Source organism: Gopherus flavomarginatus, chromosome 5 (assembly GCF_025201925.1).
Source record: "Gopherus flavomarginatus isolate rGopFla2 chromosome 5, rGopFla2.mat.asm, whole genome shotgun sequence".
Classification (NCBI taxonomy): Eukaryota; Metazoa; Chordata; order Testudines; family Testudinidae; genus Gopherus; species Gopherus flavomarginatus.
In genome coordinates, this window is record NC_066621.1 from 129,791,817 (window position 1) to 129,815,576 (window position 23,760).

At 41.8% G+C, this 23,760-nt stretch overlaps 1 protein-coding gene across 2 annotated transcripts in view; it reads right to left on the minus strand.

Annotated features, from left to right (window-relative positions):
- FBLN5 (fibulin 5) overlaps positions 1-23,760 on the minus strand; it is a 65,554-nt gene that overhangs the window by 15,948 nt on the left and 25,846 nt on the right. For both annotated transcript variants that reach the window (XM_050953307.1, XM_050953306.1), the window contains exons 5-8: positions 12,995-13,117; positions 7,746-7,862; positions 6,267-6,386; positions 947-1,069 (exon numbers count right to left, since the gene is read on the minus strand). In XM_050953307.1, coding sequence (XP_050809264.1) covers positions 947-1,069; positions 6,267-6,386; positions 7,746-7,862; positions 12,995-13,117 — 483 coding nt within the window. The remainder of the gene's footprint in view (positions 1-946; positions 1,070-6,266; positions 6,387-7,745; positions 7,863-12,994; positions 13,118-23,760) is intronic.

Sequence of the window (23,760 nt, forward strand, 5' to 3'; positions counted from 1 at the left end):
CCCTTATTAGCTAGCTGAAAAATGAAACATTCAGAACACAGGGTACTGATCCAGTGTTGTTCAGCATGGGGCCAAGTACACTCTGCTATTGGAAATGTCATTTGTGGGGAATGAGGGGTTTGGGCATTAAAAAATTCAAACCACACCTGACTCCATGAATGCTGCTACTGAGACAATTGAAAAAAAATCTCCGTATCGATGAACCCTGCAGGATTTCTTTTTCAGTGACTGTATAGAGGGTGGACATTAAAGAAAAAGCAGACTGCTCCTATGCTCACAGCCAGCTTAAAACTGGCCAAGGAGCCGCAAACAGAAAGCTGTATTGAAAGGGAGAAGCTAGTCCAGCAGCTATGGTACAATCATGGCTACAGCTTAATGCAGAACATACAGAACAATAAGTGGAGATGCAATAAAAAAGAGAACGCCACAGGCACAGTCATAGAAATCAGTTGCTATCTCTTTCTTATCCTATAGTGCAGGACACATCCATAGATGCAGAGACCAGTGCTCTAAGTTTGAGATTAGCTCTACTCAGTAACATACTTTAATGACTTAACAGCATTTCAAAGACTCCAGAGTAAAGTAGGGGCTCTCAATGGACCTAATCCTCATTTCCCCCATTGGAGTCAGTAGGTGTTTTGCCACTGTCTTCAGGGGGAGCAATACTGGCTCATTAGGTACCTTTCTGTGCAACCCTTACTCACAATAGTAAGCGCTTACTCATGCAAATAACCCCATTGATATCAATGGGATCACTCATGGGAGAAAGCACTCACCAGCATGGCTGCACAATACACCCCCTAAGATATTTCCACCTTTTTGCAAGGCCAAGATCAAGCGAACGTCTCAAGCCTTGATTTTCAGTGAACCAACTTAATTTGCCTTCCGGAACTACGAGCTATTTACTGTTTGGTTGGATTTTAATTCATGGTTGGAATGTTCTTACCTTGACAGCTTCTGTTATCATCAAGCAGAACATAGCCAGGGGGGCAGGAACAGTAGTAAGAGCCGGGCTCATTCACACATTGGTGCTGGCAAAGGAACTCTGAGAAGCTGCACTCATCCATGTCTGCAGTGGTAGAATGAAGTTTACAATGCTTTGTGTTAAAGTAAAAAGGACTTTTCCCTGAACTCCATCCTAACTACAGTGCCTGTCACCACAAAAATTCATAGAGCTATAAGATCATGGTGTTTGCTATTCAACTCAGTTTAATAAGCCAGATTCAACTTTGATGTAAATCCATTGACTTTACTGAAGTTATACCAGGGTGAATATGGCTCATGGTAGCTAGGAATAAATGTAAATTATTACTTTACTTGAAAAAGGAAAATGATCCAATTCACTATTGTTTTATAAGCCTCACTCATGCCAAGTCAGGCCTACAACTCTTGATAAGTGATAATGAAACCCACTCTCAGAAGACCATCCAGTAGGCAAGCCTGTCTAAAAGTGAGACTCTAGCCTGAATGAAATGTAGACTGGCACCTTTCTATTCAATATACCTGCTCAGTGTGGGTAATCAGTGAGGCTGGCTTACTTTACTAACTGAAATAACCTTCTAGTGTTTCTTACTGTTATTAGCCCTGCAGAGCCAACATAGCTAAGAGAGAGTGAACTGGATTTTATTCCTTTTTATGCATCATCAAGAGACTTGCTTAAGTTCCAGTCAGTTACTTGTCTTTCACGGTACAGTTTGGCCTGCAGAAATTTTATTACCGGTAATGATGGAAGAAACTTGACTCTTAGATCCCCAGATAAAAAAAATGTTTTAATTGTTTTAATTTTAAAGTGACGCCTGTGATGTGGGTCATGACAGACTCCAGGGGACCATTTTTAAATAGCTACTTTTTAGAATATAGTACCAGGGAAGAACATTCAGCCACAAGTAACCCAAGGGTACTAAGCCATTTTAATTCAGGGTCATCTCTACTATGCAACTGAATGTTGCAGATCATGGGAGTCAAGGTGGTGGGGTGGCTTACAATAGGTTTCTCTATATTTTTAAAAATACAACCAGTTTTGTTAATTCTTCTGGAAGACTACGCCAAAACTGGCCATTGCCTTCAGGAGTGCAGTTGGACTTCATCAGTGCATTTTTTTTAAAGCTCTTTCCTATGTATAATCAATTCTGCTGTGTCACTAGAGTATTTACACACCTTAGGGCCCACTCCTGCATGCTTGGTACATTCAAAGGCTCCTGTTGACTTCAGGTAGGGGTTTTGGTGGGTGAGAAACAGAGGGTCAGGCCCAGAATGACTTGCTGACAGTTCTCTGTGCAGCTATACAGAGGACCTAGCTCTCCTCCACTAAGGAGCTGAGAGCCTCACTCCATTGATGGTAGCTGAAGGCTAAGGCATTCAGTACCTTTTTAGCTCTGGCACTCAGTAGCAGAAGTACACCCTCCAATAATCTGCAGGTACAAGGGGAGGATTTGGGTACAGAGCAGATGGTTTGCAAATAACAGAGTCCGTCCATGTCATCTATTCTGTTTGGTGCATTAATGCATCCAACTGAAATGTTACTTCACAACTTTTTAATTAAGCTTTCTCTACAGGTGAGGTAGCATTGAATGAAAAACTAGAGAGTGAAAGGATACATTGCTCTTATTTCCTGTATTGTCAGAAAACCTGTTTCTAATTGTCCATGTGATTGGTCATTCACTTCTATCTCACTTCACAGGTAGAACTACCCATGGAACATAGGTATGTTTTCATGATCCAGATGTTACAGACCTGACCTAGAGCTAATCTAAGGCACAGGAGTGAAAGGCCTCTCCTCAAAAAAATGGTAATGAGTGTGTGTGGAGTTTTCCCTCGCAGGGAGCTGTGGGTTTGAGTATTTTATAAAGGGAAAAATCTTTTCTGGAAAACAAAGCCTTCCCTCCAAGAGAGTGACAACAGTCCCAGCAGAAATCCTGCATCCCACCCCGCAGCAGCCAGATCTGGTTTTTAGCCTTTATTCAGTTATTTCCTAGGCATTCTACTATGGCTTAATAACATCATCCTAGCTCAGTGCAGGTCTCTCAGAATGCCTAGAGATCTCTAAAATATCGGGGAAGCTGAGGAGCCTTTCAAATCTCTGATTAAAAACAGAAGTGCTTGTTTTCATTCTTTTTTCCTCTTGATTTGCTAAATCAACATAATTTGCAGAATTTTGTGTACAAGTGAGAAAGCAGGACCCCAATGTTCCACATGGGATCATGTCTGAGGGGAAAGCACATGCAAGGAAGGTTACTGTTAATCATTTCCTTATTCCCCTGCTTAGTTAATAAGAGAACATAACATAAGAATGGCTATACTGGGTCAGACCAAAGGTCCATCCAGCCCAGTATTGTGTCTACCAACAGTGACCAATGCCAGGTGTCCCAGAGGGAGTGAACCTAACAGGTAATGATCAAGAGTGATCTCTCTCCTGCCATCCATCGCCATCCTCTGATGAACAGAGGCTAAGGACACCATTCCTTACCCATTCTGGCTAATAGCCATTAATAGACTTAACCTCCAGGGATTTATCTAGCTCTCTTTTAAACCCTGTTATAGTCCCAGCCTTCACAACCTCCTCAGGCAAGGAGTTCCACAGGTTGACTGTGCGCTGTGTGAAGAACTACCTCCTTTTCTTTGTTTTAAACCTGCTGCCCATTAATTTCATTTGGTGGACCCTAGTTCTTGTATTATGAAAACAAGTAAATAACTTTTCCTTATTCACTTCCTTCACACCACTCATGATTTTATATACCTCTATCATATCCCCCCTTAGTCTCCCCTTTTCAAAGCTGAAAAGTCCTAGCCTCTTTAATCTCTCCTCAGATGGGACCCTCTCCAAACCCCTAATCATTTCAGTTGCCCTTCTCTGAACCTTTTCTAATGCCAGTATATCTTTTTTGAGGTGAGGCGACCACATCTGTACACAATATTCAAGATGTGGGCGTACCATGGATTTATATTAGGACAATAAGATATTCTCCATCTTATTCTCTATCCCTTTTTGAATATTTGCTTTTGTGACTGCCACTGCACACTGCATGGACGTCTTCAGAGAACTATCCACAATAACTCCAAGATCTCTTTCCTGATTAGTTGTAGCTAAATTAGCCCCCACATATTGTATGGGTAGTTGGGGTTATTTTTTCCAATGTGCATTATTTTACATTTATCTACATTAAATTTCATTTGCCATTTTGTTGCCCAATCACTTAGTTTTGTGAGATCTTCTTGAAGTTTTTCATAGTCTGCTTTGGTCTTGACTATATTGAGCAGTTTAGTATCATCTGCAAACTTTGCCACCTCACTGTTTACCCCAGGGGTAGGCAACCTATGGCACGTTGCCAAAGGCGGCAAGCGAGCTGATTTTCAGTGGCACTCATACTGCCCAGGTCCTAGCCACTGGTCCGGGGGGCTCTGCATTTTAATTTAATTTTAAATGAAGCTTCTTAAACATTTAAAAAAACTTATTTACTTTACATACAATAATAGTTTAGTTATATATTATAGACCTATAGAAAGAGACATTTTAATGTTTTTAGAAGGTATTATTGGCACGTGAAACCTTAAATTAGAGTGAACAAATGAAGACTCGGCACAGCACTTCTGAAAGGTTGTCAACCCCTGGTTTACCCCTTTCTCCAGATCATTTAGGAACAAGTTGAATAGGATTGGTCCTAGGACTGACCCTTGGAGAACACCACTAGTTACCCCTGACATTCTGAAAATTAACCATTTATTCCTGCCCTTTTTCCCTTGTCTTTTAACCAGTTCTCAATCCATGAAAGGATCTTCCCTCTTATCCCATGACAGCTTAATTTACAAAGAAACAGAGGCTTGAGTCTGAGCCACCAGTTCCTGAGTACTTATTCCCAGCTCTGACACACAGACTTCCCTGAGCAAATCACTTAAGCTCTTAGTCTGATTTCCCCAATCTTTAAAATGGGGGTTAAATATATTTAACTATCTCACCAGGGGTGTTGTAGGGATGAGTAAGTATCTATAAAGTGGTTTATAGAGGGAGCATGCTCGATATTGTTGTTATTAACTTCAGGCCATGAAGCTACTTTATCAACAGGGAGTGTGAAAAAACAGACACTGCTTTGCGTCCTGTGTAATTCTGCTAAAGCCAGAATTTGGACCAATTAGCATGTTTGAACAAGGCAGCATCTCGCTGCCAGAACAAGGACTTAAGAACAGAATTTTAAAGGTATTCAACATTGCGAGGTCTAAGTCCAATTTTCAAAAGTGACTAGACATTTAGGAGACTAACTCCTGCTGATGTTCACTGACACTCAGGGTCCTAAGTGCCCAACTCACTTTTGAAAGTGAGACTTAGGCTCCTGAGTTAGGCATTGTAGTGCTGGAGCAGAATAACCCCTAAATACCTTTAAAATCTGCCTGAGTCCCTTTCTTTATGATTAGGCTTACAAAGAACAACAGCTTAACATACACTGCACGTCACGTTTTTTTTTCCTCAAACACAGCCCTTTACATCTGTTTAGTGTAAATTAAAAAACAAATATTTTCCAGGGAGGTTTTTTCCTTCCAAGAAATATTGGCTGGATTCTCTCATTTAAACAGACTGTGGGGACACTCATGAAAGAAGTAAGCCTAACTATTCTTTTTCAACTAAGCAAAATAAAACAACAAAAGGAAAATGAGATAGGGGAAAAGAACAATGTTGTAACAATTTTCCAATAATACTGCTACATGGTGGATGGATCGCTCCTATCTGATTAGATTCAACAGTGCTCATGAGGATGTTTCTTGTTTCCTTAAATCTGTAGCAGGCAGGTGGGGCTGGAAAATGTTCAGGAAAGTTCTTCAGTAAAGGGCAGGAGAGGTAACATGTGCGTAAGTACCTTTTGAATTAAAGTAAGCTATTTGCTGTATCAGGGCAAGAATAGATTTTGGAATAATGCAATTTTATTTATGCCAATAAAATTCCTTGGTGAGAGTTAGAAGAAAGCAATTCTTTTCTATGGTTCTTTACCATTGTCACAGAACAGTTCTAATGTTTAATCTATTTCTTTAATACCATTATGAGAAAAAACAAACACCACCATTGATTTTTGTGTGGTTTCTTGCTTTTACCCTCCTGTTTAACTGAAATTAGGAAAAGACAAATTGTTCTACTGGATTGGATAGGTAGATATATCCTACTTCTAATAGTGAACCATATTTGAAACTTCAGAGGAAGGCATATAAAAAATAACACATTACAACGAATGATTTAAATACAGTTAACCCTCTCCCCACACCCAATCACTGAAGACAGTTACCACTGCAGCTAATTCCATCAGCTTCCAGTTCATAGCCAGGATCACAGCGACAGAGAAAAGAGCCATATGTGTTGACGCAGTTTTGCACGCAAGGATTCTGGGTTGTACATTCATTCACATCTATGGGAAACCAATACTCAGTTTATCAATGACTTCTCCCAGGGCACTGCATCTAATTAATTACTATTACAATCAAACATAAGAGAGGACTTAATAGTACAGGCACAGCAGTCTCCTGCAAAGGCTTGACTCAGTTTGTATTGTTATTGGTATTTAAGGCTGATGAATTGTAATGAAAAAAGTGGTTGGAAACCCAGTCAATTCTGTATGTAAAGCAATTGGGAACACCTTCCCTAATGCTGTTGCTGAGGCACTAGATAGCATTGAATATGAGATCAGAGAGTCTCATATTTCACAAGTCTGCCAGCTCTTGAACCTACCCCTAGTGAGGGAAGAGGGTCACTTACAACTGAGACTTCTTGGGGAAAAAGCTGCTTGATCTGTCTAAGATCAGAAAATAACCAGAACGACTGGAATAAACTATTTACTGCAGATGCTTCCTTGTTTATCTAGTAATTATAAGAGTCTCTGACTGATTTAATCTGAGCAAGACCAGGCCAAAAGCAGAAGGATAAATCTAGGGAATGCTGATGTAATGAGGAAATGATCCTTATAGAATCCTCTGGCTACCATAAAGTAAATAGTTTCCTTTTAGGACACTTGTAACTCCTGGAATGTCTTTATCCCATTAACGCTGGGCCATTCCCTGAGCAGCTGCTTTGAAATACTTTACTGTTCAAGAGCAGAAATATAATGTCGATCATGAGATCACAGAGGCTCTGATCCAGTAAGGCACTTAAACACAGTGGAGAGGAAGAATGGTCCAATAGGGCATTAACCTGGGACTTGGGAGACCTGGATTCAATTTCCTGCTCTGTCACAGACTTCCTATGTGATTTTGGGCAAGTCACTTCATCTCTCTGTGTCTGTTCTCCATATGGAAACTGAAGCTAATGGTACTCTTCTACCTCACAGAGCTGTCGTGTGTATAAATACAGTAATGATTAGAAGGTGCTCAGATACTACAGTGATGGAAACCATATGACTACCTTCAGGAACGTTTACCCTGCAAGCTGAAGTTCCAGCATGAGGAGACATACCTGCAAGATCGAGTTAGCATGCTAAAACAGAATGTGGTTGTGGCAGGTTGCCCTGAGTATGTGCCTAACAACTTGGATAGAGATGTACTTGGGGTGGCTAGCTACTCACACCACAGTGGCTACACTCTATTTTTAGCACACTAGCTGAATCAGAGCTAGCACAGCTGTGTCTCCTCCAGCTCAAAGTGTAACCATACGCTATAACAGTGTAACATGTGTGAACTCGGCAGGATATTCATGTTCTTAAAGTTACACACATGCTTAAGTGCTTTGCTGGGCTGGGGTCAACACTGCAGTAGTTATTGCCTGTATACAGTACCTTGGCATGATCGTCCATCATCATTAAGGGTAAAACCTGGATTGCATGTACAGGAGTAGGAACCAGGTACATTGGCACACAGCTGCTGACAGTAGCCATAGCGACATTCATCTATGTCTAAAAATAAAAGGAGATTCAAAGTACAGACAAGATTGTAGTTGTACTTGCCATACATAGCGTTAGATAAAGTCATATAACCATAGGACTAAAATTTACTCATAGCGAGGGGGGAAGGGATTAATATATGATATTCTGACTCCAGAATTCGAACAGCCAAAGTCCAAAGCATTCGAATGGAAGGTTGTTCAAGTCCATCTCTCCCCAAGACAACATAGCAATACATTTTGTTATAAATAGCTGAAATATAATTATGGGAGCTGATTGGTTCCATGGTGTAAATGGTTCTGGCTCAATGTGCTACATTATCAAAAAGCCCAGGTCACACACCCTCCATAGCTACTCTTGATTTGTGTCTATTAGAGTATAGCTCAAAACATTATAATGTTTTTTTGAAATGGTTAGGTTGTAATCCTGGTCACTTACACACACATATCAGCGCTACTTACATAGTAAGGTGAGCAGAATTTAGCCCCAAAAGCTGCTTTTAGTCTTAGATGTGGCAATCTTTAAATATTTTTATCATCTTGAAAAACTATTTTTATTGAGCTGTTTTCACTGACTTATGAGGAAACTTTAAAATATAAGAATTCATAGTGTCTCTAAAATAACAGTTTTTTTGTTGAACTGCAGCATTAACAATCGTTGCATTTGACTGTCATGAGCAAGAGGCAAGACAGAAAGACACAAGCATAATGTAAATGTACTCTCTGATGGCACTGGAACCTAATAAACATGATTATGAAAGTTAGGAAGAGCTTTACTCCTTGCTTCAGAGCAGAAATAAAACACCTGATGAATTGTTTCTTTTGTGGCTATTCATTTTCTTTTGGATCAGCTGCCTTCTAATTTATGGAGTTCGTTTTTTGGCTGTCCTCAAACCTTCATATCCTTCCAACAGTGAGTTTGTGACCCTGCATAGATTTTTCTTTATGGGTGATTCAAATAAGCTCTCAGAGCAAATACTGCACTGATATTCAACTTGTATCTCTAGTGACAACCCAAGCCTTGTAGTGACAGCGGATGGGAAAGATGGTATTGGAAGACGTTCCTTGTATGAGTGCTTCCTGTAAACAAGGTCATGGGTGAATAGTTTACCGGAATAGCAACTCATTCTTCTCTCTCTCTCTCTCTCTCTTTGAGCTGGAAAGTACTGCTGTGTTTGGAAAAACTATAATTATATAAAAGTCTGTGGTGATCTGGAAAAATAACTCAGCTTGATGAAAGCTTAACAAATTTGCACTTGGATAGCCAGACCTGAGCTTTCTGAAAACTGCATCCCTAAGACAGTCTGGTGGAATATTAAATGATAACATCCAGCCAGTGAAACACTAAGGTAGACATAGAAAACCAGTCAAACAAACACTTCCTTGAATGAAGAGGTGATTCTTGGCTGAATGTCCAGTGGCAATGAGAACCTGTAGCATTTGTGGGGTTCAGTGGAAACTGCGGGTGCTGACCACCTCTGAAAAGAAGACATATGTTTCCAGCAACTTTTGAAAGCTGCATTTTCTGAATTTGATTTTCTGGGTTGACGCTTACTCCCTTACTCACAAGGGTATATCCACTGGGCCTGAGTCTTCTCTTTGCCATACCAGTTCCATGCTGGTGCAACTCCTTTGATGTGAATGGAGTTCCACTGGCAAAAGCCAATTAGACTTTTTGTCTTCCATCTGTTTACTAGGGTGAGTAAGGAAAGCAGGATTTGCCATTTATGGTATCGGTTATATCAGAAGTATCTCCAGAAGCTCCAACACATGTGAAAATCAGAATACTGATAGTTTCAGTTTTGTCTGTCACACATAAATGCACAAACAGCAGTTCATTGTCTGTCATTTATCATGTACTTTTTGGCATAATATAGGCATTCTCTGACGTCTTACTTCAAATCGGTTATGTTCCTGGTTTGGATTTTAAAGCAGAAATTAGGTGTTAAAGACAATTTTATACAATGGAATATTTGAATAGTTAGGTGATTTTATATGACAATGAAGAATAGACAACTCTGGGTCGCTGCTAGCTAGCTATATCCAGTTTATCAGGTTTAAGTTTTTGGGTTTAAGTGGCAATTTTGTCAAAGAAATGGCTGAGGAAGCTAGGTTAAACAGGACAAAAGTAATGAAAATATGTTTAAAAGCATTAAGGGGCATTTATTTTCACCTTTAATAGATTTATTTTCTCTTTTAGTCCAATACCAAGATGACCCACATACCAGTGACAGGTGTGTCATATAAACGTCTCGATAGATAGGTTAAGCCCTAATACTGCAAAGTTTTATACACATTCTCAACTTTAAGCATGTGAGTACTTCTGTTCTCCTCAGTGGCACCACTCACAGCACTGAAAATTTAGTACATGCTTAAGTCTTTGCAGGATCAGGACCTACAGGTTTCCAAGCCAGGGACTTTGTTTTTGTAGGAACCCTTTTCCTGACTGGCTCCTCTTGGCACCACTGTGTAACTACTGTGCTGGCACTTACTGGCTAAATGTTAAATAGCAACAACAATAACAATTTGGTTAGACAGATGTGCTGTTCTTACTAACAGTGAAGAAATGTACCAACAGAGACTGCCTTTGTAAACTCAACCCAGCCCTCCAAATACTTTTAAATTATCTTTTTTTTTGCCATGTGCCCACTGGAAATGGATTCTCCAGGGCCTATGGAAAAGTAGAGAACCGAGAAGACTCTGACATTTTTGGAAAAACGCAGAGGAGTTTTTTCAGCACAGCTTTTCTAGTTACATCTCTGCATTGCTTTGTGGTGATCTTCCCCACCCTTACAGTTACCTAAATCAACCACTGAAATGTTATTGTCTCTTTAAAATAGCATAAACAGATATTCTTGGGCAAACTCAGCTCAGCAGGGCAACAGCTATTATCTCTGATACTTACTCCAAGCACCAAAGTGCTTCAATTCTGACTTAGGGCCAAATCCTGGTTCCTGCACATAGCTCATGTACTTGGGTTGTGCACAAGGGAACTACATGGGAATCATCACATACTAGGCCCTGGTGCAGAACACACACACAACCCAGAGCACAAGATTAACCCAGTGCATCCATAATATCACAGATCACTCGCTAGCCCCAACACTCCATCTAAAGAGGTATGCTGAGGAGTCACACAGAAAGTGCACAGGCTTCCTGAATGGCCCATCTGTGACATCTTCTACCCCAGGAGGCAGAATTACTCAATTTCCACTGAACACAGGGTTTTCTGAGGCCCTTACTAAACCAGATAATTTAGCACTATGCCTTTTCCATCCCAGGTCTCTAGGAGAATAGGAGTTACAGGAACCTGCTCTAGAATTAAAGGTGCAGGAGACTTGATAACTTCGTATCACCTCCAGGTGAGTTACACAGCAGCTTTTAGCAGCAGTTAAAAAAGCAGCCATGCAATCCTCCATTCCAACTGCTAGACAGGAGGAGGAGATGAGAAATAAATTCCAAGGAAAATGAACAGGAAAATCCCATTCTCCTTCCAGGTGAGGTGGAGTGACACTGAAGTCCCATTTTGGAGAACAGATGGGCAAACAGCCTGTGCTGAGAGGGGAAAAAAGCAGGGAGAGAGTGTAACAAGAACATTAAAAACACATTTGGTCATGTCTCTGACTTAGATGACTTGGCCTAAAATTAAAGCCCATGTCAGTGCCTGTGACTACTGAATGAGGGGAATGGGTGGGGGAAGTGGCAGAGTTTGCATCTTTGCTGTTGCTGCTGTTTGGTAGGGTTTGGTTTTTCACATTGTAGGGCACTGCAGACACAGAGATTGACTCTCTGCAGCTGACAGAGAGAAGAGCTCTGAATCTGCTGAAACAGCGCTAGTTTCAGACTCACATGTTTGCCTGTGTCCAAGATTTTCCAGTGGGTTCACTGCTCTGTTTCTTGATGTTATTGTTACTGAGCTCCTGCTCTCTAGTAATGTAAGCGCCGTAGGTCAGGATTGTGACCATGTGGAAAGCACATGTTGCTGGTATGTCATATTTTTATGAACTAGAACATACAAAAGGGGCTGCTTTCGTAGTGGCAGTCAGTAACATAGATGCCAGTCATATGGCATTGTCATTTTGTTGCATGTGAGAGTCTTTTTGCCAAGCATACTATTGGCACTTAACAAATAAGAAAGATGTTAGTTTTCCACATAGATCGAGGTTGAGCTCTCTATTTGACAAAGACTCTCAGTGATGTCAGTTCAGCTCTGTACCACCATATGCACACACCAGAATCCTAAATTGTCCAAAACTATGGAAGATTTTGAACACAGAAGAATATATGAAAATTATGGAATTTGGGAGACCCATGATAACAATCCAACTTTAATTATCATCAAAACATTGGGGAGACAGAAAGAGACCAGAATTATGACTAAAATGAATTCGATTAATCAGATGGACACTGATTTTCCAGAATCACTGTAAAACAGTGGTTTTCAAACTTTTTTTCTGGGGACCCAGTTGAAAAAAATTGTTGATGCCTGTGACCCAATGGAGTTGGGGATGAGGGGTTTGGGGTGTGGGAGTGGCTCTGGGTTTGTGGGGGACTCAGTGCTAGGGGTTAGGATGCGTAAGGTGCAGGTTCAGGGGTGGGGCCGGGATGAGGGGTTTGGGATGCAGGAAGAGGTTTCAGGTTTGGGGGGGCTCAGGGCTGTGAAAAGGGATTGGGGCATGAGGTTGTGGAACAGACTTACCTCCCGTGGCTCCCGGTCAGCGGCGCAGCCGGTGTGCACCGCAGACCACACTGCACCCCTGAAGTGGCCAGCAGCATGTCTGGCTCCTGGGCAGAGGCGTGTGACTCTTGCCCACAGACACCACCCTCCCCCTCCCCCACAGTTCCCATGGCTGGTTGCCAGCCAATGGGCATGCGGAACCGATGCTCCGGGCAGGGGCAGAGCGCGGAGCCCTGTGGCCCCCTGCTGGTTGCTTCCGGGGCACAGCGTGGTGTCAGAAAAGGTAGGCACTAGCCTTCCTTAGCTGGGCAGCACCATTGACAGGACTTTTAACGTCCTGGTTGGTGGTGCTGACCAAAGCAAAGTAACTCAGTGCCTTACATGCCACAACCTGCTAGTGGGTTGCAACCCATGGTTTGAAAAACACTACTCTAAAGAATGTATATCAACACTCCAGAAGAACATACCTAAACACTGGCCTTCTAAGAGCCAATAGCCCTCAGTGCAGGAGCAGGTGTATCCTCCTTCAGTGTTTATACAGATCTGAGTGGGGTTACACTGGTGTGACTCGGAAGCACATTCATCAATATCTGAAATACAGAAATGTACCATCAAAGCTTTATATAATTATTAAAACAAATGGTGAGTTTATTTTAACGTATGGACACTTGAAATATATCAGAGGATGAATCTGAGAAGAAATCAAAGGAAGTTGAACATACTCAATGTTTGAGGCATTGCACAGAAATTCATAGAAAACTCCAAGTTTCGAGGTGCTGAAGTCAGTGGGGAAAGTACTCCACACCTCTCAGAAGGTGCTCAGATCCCTGCAGGATCAATCCCATAAAAGTGATTTGTTTCCTAGAGCTCATCAAAAAATTGGAATTTCCATCGCACCAGACATTTTTGGTGGCTCCATTGCAAAGATTAATATCAACCTACCCAAAACAAAACATTTCATTTCAATTTCCCTGATTTCTTTTTGAAAATCTCAGTGAAGAGGAAGAAGAGCTCTGTATATGCTCGAAAGCATCTCTCTCTCACCAACAGAAGTTGGTCCAATAAAAAGTATTACTTTAGTCACTTGTCTTTCTAATAGGAAAATGTTTCACTCAAAAAACATTAACTAGCCTTACTGATTTCAATGCATTTGGCATTTGATTACCACCTTCTTTGGGGTTTTTTGTTTGTTTGCAAATAACAATTTGATATCCATATAAACTGAGATACTGTAACCTAATTGATTAAAAAATTGCATTATTGGAACCCTCAAGTTGACCTCAACACCTTGGCTGCTGGTGCTCCCCAATCCACTCTGCGATGCCTCAACACTTTGGGAATTCTAGCAGATCATAGAAAACGAACGTCTCCACATCCACCAGGGCCTTAACAATGTCCCTCACTGCCACTTGAAGTCACGAAGCCCTTTTGGATTCATGTGTTTAACCTTCACCAATGCAATTGCAACTCTGAAGTTTGGAAGGTCACACAGAGTTCACAAGAAGTTACAAACACCCTGTGCAGAAGATCCCTGACTTTGATTTCCTGTGAAGCTCATGGGCAACCCTAAACCACATCTGCACAAACCCTGGCAGATGCAGATACTTGCTGCACAAATGGAAAATTAAAGACTCTCCAGTGTGCAACTGTGGTCACCCAGAACAGACCATGGAACATAAAACAACTCAATGCCTGATTCACAAATATGAAGACGGCAACACAGCGATATCCTCCGCTAATCTTGACGCAATTATCTGGCATAACCATCTGAACGTAAAATTATAGTTGTTGCTCTACATCAACCATACAAAGAAAATTGATTAAAAATGCCTTTCAGAGTCATAAGTTCAATTTGAATCCCTCCTTGTCTCATATCTTTCCCAGTGTTTCTGGCATTGCGTTTGGCTCTAGAGATCAGAAATGGAATAGTCAGATGATAAATGGTGACATTCTTTCTGTCAACTTGGATATCTATGTTTTATTGATGATTTTTAAATTATTCTTGTTTCCATCATACTGTGCGCTGGCCTTTGCTGAGTTATCATGTCATCATATTGGTGCTACTCCCTCAAACCCTCCCTTGCTGTTTTGTTAACCTTAACTTTGTAGTGTCATGACTGAAATCTGCTTGTAAGCTGGGGATCACACTTTCTATAGCTGTCATATGTTATTTGTCTTAGTATATTGAGAACCCTTGGGGTAGGGCTTGTATATTCCTCTGCATGTAGACTGCACATTGTGGGTACCAGCCAAATACAGATGATAATTATGGTAATGTGTTTTTCATCAAAATGCATTCAGTTTTTTAATTATGCTTTTTATTTTAAAGGCAGGAACGTGGGACGCTATCAGCCATGACTGCTGCTGCCCACAGTAAGTTCTTGGCGGGGCTTGGCCCTACGCCTCACAAAAGGCTGCATTCAGGCCATGCCCTCGTTCCATGCTCACAACTCCCAGTGCCATTAATGGCAGAGGCACCGTGTAGTCTAAAGTGTGGTCAGGAGGAGGATCTCAAGGTATTATGTGGTGCAAATAGTGTTTGAAGGGTATTTGTTATATCCTTGGGGGCAATAGTTTTAGGAAGAAATCACTGGAGACACAGAGAGCTGTAAACCTTGAAGCAACCACTTTATTGCCACTCACAGAACTAACCAACTGCCAGCCAAAACTGGCTGGGCTATCCCCTAATAATCTAACTCAGTTGCCATAGCAACACAAGATTCTGTTACCACGACAACCAAATACACAACAATATTGACCTTCCTTCACTGTTTTCTCTTCATTCTTTATGCACAGTAGCTCCCCTACCCCTCTAAACTCAGGTTCTTGAAGCAGGTATAAGACTTACCTTCACCTAAAGCAGCAGGCTGCTCTGAAATCAGCTCTGTTCTATGCATTGGCCTTGTGAGGAGATTGCTAAAGAGTTACATGGGACGTACCTTCTTCTAGAAATGAAGGCATCACTGCTGTTGTCCCACTACCTACTGGGAAGAGTCCTTAGCTTACTTTCAAACCACAGTCTTCCACCGGGGTAGAGGAGACAATTCAACCTCTGTTTCCATTTGAAAGCAAAATTTGGACAGCAAGGGCTCCAAGCAATGCTTCTGCCACCTTAGGAAAACTGGCCAATTTCCACTTCTACTAGTGTGCAGTCACCCACCCAAAACATTTTGCTGCCTCTTATATTTTGCTACCCATGGGGGGGTCACCTGATTGACTTACATGGTATGGCTGGCCTTGCATACAGAAGGCTGGTATGAACTGCATGGGGCAGCAACATAATGGGCCATGAAAATTGTAAACATTATGTGCAGCTTCATAGCCCTGGATTAGGCCTTAATATAAACATTAAACCTTTACGTTCCACCTCACTGGCTGGCTTCCTCCAGGGCAAGTCTCACTGATGATGCACATTTAAAATTTTGAAATCCCCAGTAAGTGGAATAAAATAAATATTATTTGGCAAGTTGTCTTCTTAGTTCAAATACATGGAGTAATTCCAGTATAATATGTAATGCTCATGTCTGCCAGTACGTATTTACATGTCGTTGGCTTGTTAAGTGATGGATGACAGTTATACCCTGGGAAAAATATCTGCCCAGGAATTTGGTAACCGTTGCCTATATCCTTGAAAGAAGATGGAGCAGAGAGATAGCAGGGGCAGAGGGACTGGCAGCACTGCAACACACCTGTTAGAATAGAGGCACAGGCAGAGAGAACGCCATATCATCTCTCAGATTGGTGCTCTGATAAAGATGAAATTAAACATTTAATAGGGAAAAAGCAAACCAACCGGGGCAAAAACAACCTATAAAACATAGTGACCCATAGACAGGTTGCCCATACTGAATACATTGGACTTAAATACCTGCAGGAAAAACACATTCAACCATGCCAAGGACATTCTTTGGCATCCTTTGGTACAGTGGAAAATTAAAAGTCATATAACTACCGTATTCTGTGAAAATCACTTCCTTTTCTAGTTGGAGAGCATGTTATTTCTATCCCATTCTCAATACAAGAGCGAAGGGCTAGGTGCGTGCTCCCTGGGCTTTTTCCTGCTATCTCCGCACATCATGATGTATACAGAATCAATAATACTTAACACTTCGCTAGTGATTTTCCTTTCAAGATACTTCATAAAGTATGACCTAATTAATGAGGGGATGGTGAGTTTTGTCATTAAGCCACTGGACTGGGACTTGAGGACATGGACTTAATACTCTGCTTTAGTGCAGTCCCCTTGTTATTTTGGTCAACTTATTTAGGCCCCATCCTCAAAGGTAATTGGGCATCTAATGTGCATTTATTTCAATGGACCTTAGATACCTAAATACTTTGAGAATCTGAGCCTGAATCTCTCTGGGCTTCACTTCCCATTTGTAAAGTGAGGCTAATAATATTTCCTCTCACACACAACTTGTCTCTCTTGTTTGTTTACACTGCAAGCTCTTTAGGGCAGGAATTCTCTCCCCCTCTATTCAGCACCTGTGCACAATGAGGTTTGCTTTTGAATGGCCCCTCTAAGTGATACTGTAATACTAATTATAGTGATAATCCTCATAGAACCCTGTAAGATGGATAAACATTACTATCCCCATTTTACAAATGGAAAAATTGAGGCCGAGCAGTTGAAGAATCACCCAGACAGAACTGGGATCAGGACTCAGAAGTTCCTTGTTCTCAATCCTTTTGCTCATACCGCTCTCTCTCTCATGTGTCTCAAAAAATGCAGGAGCTGATTTCCTAAGATATGGTAAGTGGCAATGCAAGTGATGCATCAGAATGCAGGATCGAACTGTAAATGAGGATCCACAGCTATTTTGCGTCAAGTTCCCCTCCAAAAGTTCAAAGGCTCTCTATCAGCATAACTATTGCTTGTTCTGTGCTACACACAGTATTTATATCACATCCACATGGAATACCTGAGTTCAAGTCTCTGAGCCAAATCAGGCAGTGCAGGGATTTGAAAACAGGTCTCACATTTCAGGTCAGTGCCCTATCCACCAGGATTTGGGTGGGGTGGGTGTGTCTGGTTTTTCACAAGAAAGGACTGACCTGGCTTAGGTGCCTGACCCCACGAGAACTCTGACCAGAGACAGGCACCTAAAGCCCGAATCATGGAAGTTAGGTGTCTAAGTCCCTTTGTGGATCTGGACCTTAAATACTGCCTCAATCCTCTGCATTTTACTCCTGGATCAGCTTAGGCAGCTCACTACTCAATATGTGCTGGTTTCTGAGAATCCCTTTCTTAGGCACCTACTTTCCCCATGCATTGTCTAGGGGAGCTTGGGCACATAACTCAGGGCCAGGGATTACACTGGGCAGCAAAGTCTCTAAAGAGTTAGGTGGTGGGACACTGAGCATTGCAGTGCTTAAGTCCCCTTTGTGAATCTAGGCCAGGGGCTGCTGTGGGGATTGGTACCTTGGAAATCAACATTGTAATATAATGAATAAAATGTTGTATTTAAGTCCATAATTCAAATGAACATTTACTCACTGGGTTTGTATTTAAAAAAGCAATGCATGCAAACATGTAAAAATATATATGTTGTAAATATAAAAATGAAAACATAGCACTCAAACAGGATGCTGCTACCATCCCTCCCTAATGATGCTACTCCTCAACAGAATGCATGATGATTATCTTCATTTCTATGGCCTCGGGTACACACAGAACACAGGATTGGGTCCAGGATCAGTTGTAACAACAATATAATAAGACACAACAGCACAGAGAGAAAACCCCTGATAAAAGAGTTAGGAAGAACAGGATAATGTCAGTTTAGCATTATACAAAATCAACGTAGCCCATATTAAATGGATTAAAAACTAGTTAACTGACAGATCTCAAAATAATTGTAAATGGTGAAGCATCAGCCAGTGGGAGTGTTTCTTGTGGGGCCCTGCACAGCTCTGTTCTTGGTGCAGTGTTACTTAACAACTTTATTAACGATCTGGAAGAAAATATTAAATCACTAGTAAAAGGCCAATGACACAAATTGGTGTAGTAGTAATAATGGTAGGGCCAAGTCAGTTATACAGACTGCTTGGTAAGGTGAGCTCATGGAACAACACGTGTTAACACAGACATATGCAATTGCAGTCATACATCTAAGAACAAAGAACCCATGTCATTCGCACAAGATGGGAGACAATATCCGGGAATGCAATGACACTGTAATAGATTTGCTATAGCTCAGTCACAAACCAAGGGCTTGATGTAGAAATTATTGGTGAGGTTCTACAGTTTGTGCGATGCAGGAGGTCAGACTAGTTTATCATAATGGTCCCTTCTGATTTAAAATTCATGAATCAAATACCATGAGAGAGGCATATTATCTACCTAGGTACCCACAGGAGCGGCGCCAGGGTTTTTGGCGTCCTAGGCGCAGGGCTGGCTCTAGTCTTTTCTCCGCCCCAAGCCAGTTCCGGTGGACCTTCCGCAGGCGTTCCTGCGGAGGGTCCGCCGGTCCCGCGGCTCCAGTGGACCTGCCGCAGGCACGCCTGTGGGAGGTCCACCGGAGCCACGGGACCAGCGGACCTTCTGCAGGCACACTTGCAGGAGGTCCACTGGAGAAGCCTGCTGCCCTCCCAAATCCTGGCACCCTAGGCGATCACCTGGGTCACCTAAATGGAAGCGCTGGCCCTGGGTACCGAGGAGCCCCACCACCATAATATCTGAGCTCCTCTGGAGTAGTCAGAAATAGACATAACAATCACCCTCTTTTTCTTCCTTCTAAGCCTGGAAAACTTTGAAAAAATCAGAAAATGCTGATAATATTGTTATTCTAGAAGGTGTTAATGGCTTCCCTCAATCCTAGACCTGGTTAAAGCCAATGGATATTCTAACCACCCTTCTTTTAGACTAACGGGAAGGAGCAATTAAACCCCTTATTGGAATGAGGAAGCTGGAGACAATAGAAGCTACTGCCATAGGCAATTGGCAGCATGGCAAATCCTCAGCAGGGCTCAGCCATGTAGTTGGAGGTAGATCCCTGGAACTAGTTATAAACACAGAACCTAGGGAATTGTTTTAGCAAGTGTTGTATGTGTGTGAGAAAGTAAGAAAGCAGGAGAGGCCATCATGAGAGTGGCACTGAAATGGAACAGTGATATGGAGGGATTTGGAGATCCCCATTTCATATCATACAGCAATGGGATAATATCAATGCCCTTCTACTACAAGTATGTCCCAAGACATTGAAATAATTAATATTGTGGTTGTCTATGCAACTCTGGATTCCAACTGCAACCTCTTTCAGCTTCCATTGTTGATGCAATAGAAACTGTCATCCACTAACTTCACAGCAGCTGGGAGTATTCTATCCAAGTACTCATCTGGTTCACATCACTATAATATTCAGTGCGGACCTAGGAGTCCTGGGGAGAAATACCTATATAAGGGTCATACATTATAACACAAAATTGACATTGTATTTATTCAGCTGAATAAATACAATTTGCTGCTGATGAAAATGCTGGTGTTTGTTCAACGGCGTTCAGGGAAACAGGACTTCGTGCACAATCTTTGTAAATGAACACGGCTGCACCCAAGAAACATCTGCTAATGGAAACAGCTTATTAAGGCCCTGAATATGTCTAAACTGGTCAGGTCAAAGGGACAACATCAACAATTTTAAATGAAAAATTCTGGTTCTGAGAGAGGGCCAATTTTGGAAGAAAAAAATCTTTTCATACAAAAAATGATTAGCTCCTCTGCTGATCAGTTTGTTTTAGAGAAAGAAAAAGAGTCTGTAAGAGTGTGTGACTGGGTGTGGCTCAGTCATCCGAGTGGGGATGCCCTGCATAGCAGTGGATGTATGTTATAGAGAAGACAAGAGCAGACTGACTTTCCCTTCTTCTAGATGTTTTGATTCAGGGATGTTTTACTTTTCCTCTCTCCCTCTCCACCCCACCCCCGGCTCCCACCATTAAACCAACATGGCCATGGGAGCTTACGCAGGTTCTAGGGAAGCATCTTCCAATGTTCTTGCAACTAGTTGAGGGGCTGCAGGTCCCATCATCATTTCCCACCACCCTAACTAATAGAACTGGTTTGGTAATTTAAAACACTGGCAGCTCACTTTTAGAACAATAAAAAGAATGAATGTCTTCTTATTGTTTATAAGAATTATCACAAGCCAGGACTAAACAGACGAGCTCTGGGACATGGGTATTGGTTCCAAGATTATTTGGAACAAAGCTCTTTCCCTAAATGTCTCCACCATTCCTTTTTTGGACACTGAGAAAATAATTTCCTTGGTAGTAGATTTTTACACAGTGAAATCACATGTTTTCTCAGAAAGTTTTTTTCTCATGATAATTACAGTTGATAAGAAAGGGGAAAACAACAATGCCACATTCCTAAAGTGCAGACTGAAGCCAACTTCAAACTGCTGCTGTGTGGGGTCAGTGCTATTTTCCAAGGACAGCCAGCCCAGCTGAGACTGGAAACTATCCAAGACCAACTCCCTATACACCTGTTTAATTGCAAATTTCAGGGTCTGAGAACTGGCCCTTGACTGTTGAATTCATTTTAGCTCTGCATCCCATTTACATTATAGTAACAGTTGATTGCTAGGGCTAACACAGTTCTATAGATAGATGGGCAGCCTGAGTTTGGATACTGAATATTGGTAATCATTAATGTGTAGCACTGCTCCTACTGGCTAATATAAGAACTGCTTGACTGTGTGTCCTAGGCTCAACATCTCTGACAGCTAATAGAGAGTCTCCTTTAGCTAGCACCCTTTCAGCACTGCAGAAATAATGATGATAATAAGCAATAGCTCAAGGGGTGAGAGGCTGTGTTTTCAGCCTTGCTACTGGCATTCCTTATATTACAATGGTGCTTGGAGATCCCAACCAGGGTAGGGCCCATCGTGTACAAATGCATGACGAGAGGCAGTCCTTGCTCATCAAAAAGCTCACGCTTGTGCAGTTCTGTGTTGCCACAGATTTGTTATATCAAGATCAGAAATTATTTGAACCCCATGTTGTCCGGGAAGATTTTTGTCTAAATAAGAGTATGTAACAAACTGGCTAGAGCGCAGGCATGCCCTTAGTCTGGAGTAGATGGAATTAGAATAGCCTCTCCGTGTGTTATAGCTCAAGTGCTAGTGGCCTAGTTTTGGAGCACAAGGATCTTAGTTATTTCCCTGCTCCCCCTGTGAAGTTCTGAGTAGCCACAATGTGACAGAACAGTAGGGAGCAGGATGTCCTGAGGTGGTGGGGAACATTTATTATAATATTCAGTGTACCAATCCTATTAAATTAATTAGCAGAAAATTTGCATCTCCATCTTTTCATCTTCATCAGCAACAAATTGTATTTATTCAGCTGAATAAATACATCAATTTTGTGTCATAATGTCTAACACTTACATAAGTATATCACCGCAGGACTCCAAGTACTGAATACTACAGTGATGGGAGCCAGATGAGTGCTTGGATAGAATACTCCCAGCTGTCGTGAAGTTATTTACTGAACGACAGTTTCTATTGCATCAGCAATGGTAGCTGAAAGAGGTTGCAGCTGGAATCCAAAGTTGCACAGACAACCACAATATTAATTATTTCAGTGTCTTGGGACATACTTCTAGCAAAAGGGCATATTATTCCATTGCTGTATGCTATGAGATGTGGATCAGGACACACAGAAAGACCAACCCATATAGAAATGTCCTATAGAACTCAATAGAAAAATGTTAACTTTTCTATAGCTTTTAATTATAGCTTTACTATTTAATTCCATAGCATGGTTTTAAAAGAACCTATCAAAACCTCTGTTAAATATATAGGATGTTAGAGTAATATTTATAAGACTCGTTTACATTTCCATAGAATCCTATTGTCTTAATCACCTATTGCATTCTATAAGACTTTTCCATTAGAGACTAGGACATGAGAAAAGGGTGTGTGTGGAGGGGGCAGGGAGAGGCGGAGAGAACAGATTTGCTTATTACTGCTCTCAAGCCCCAGGGAGCCTGGAGAAATCACTAGCACAAACAGTCCAGCCAACTGTTTTAGCCAATTGGTGGTCAGTTTACATTTCCTCTAATGAGTGAACTTCTTGACCGTACATTTTAACTGAATCATTAAGAGCTCCTTTTCCAAGAGTTCCTTTGGCAGGCTAAAGATGATAGAGGCTGTTGATAGATCACAATAGCCAGTGGAAAGGGGAGTAGACATATTTTTAAGTACAGTTTATCAGAAGAAACCAACCCAAAGGAGATATTAAATAGAAATTAAGGTAGTCAAGAAAATAGATATGTGCAAATATCAACTTGCAAGTGATGATAATGGTATCTTTCACCGTGATGGACCCTGCCACTGAAATGCAGCCACCTCTGGGGAGAAATGTGCCAGCTGTTTTAAACATTGTGCAGGAATACTACCTAGCCATTTAGCTGGATATTAAAGGAGTGATTCCATTAAAAATGCAAGAGAAACTTCAGGTATGCAGGATGTAATTACCCACGTTGGGAATTCAGTCTGGATGTTGAGGCTACTTTCCCAGAAAGTGCCATGGGGTCTTTATTGTCCACAAGAGATCAGGACCTCAGGTACAGATGAAACAACAGAGGCCACTGTAATGCTGGAAGTTCCTGCTAACACAGTGGTCCTCAAATTGTGGGGTTCTCCCCCTACGGGAGCACAGACAAACATTTGGGGGGACATAGCAGGGCCCAGGCCTTAGCCTTGGCCTCTGGACCCAGCTCTGTTCCTAGACATGGTCCCATTTCTGGCCAAGGCCACAGCTCCAACCGTGGCCCCAGCCCCAGCTTTGAAGCCTGGCTCCAGCTCCGTTCCCAGCCGTGGCTCTGGCCCTGGCCCCAGCTCCAGCTCTGGAGCCAGCTCCTGGGGCCAGGGCATGGACAGATTCCATTACAAGTAAGGCAGCGGGGCGCAACAGAAAAAGTTTTAGGACCCTGCTCTAACACCATGCTGAGAATTAGCTATATGATACCTAATCACAAACTTACTTCTCCCAATTCTTTGGTTTTAGTTGGAGATATCCCATTCAAGGACTGACGAGATCCAAAGTTGTGTAGTTATGAGATGTAAAGGGTTCCCAGCCCAAGGTGCTATGGCTGTAGATAGCTTCATCATGCCCCTGCTCTGTGCAAGCTACATTCATCTACGCTGAAGGTTGCAATGTTTTGCCTTCCTTTGGCAATCTGATACCTCTTACCCTGAACCCAGGTGATAAAACCTCCACTAGTCAGTTA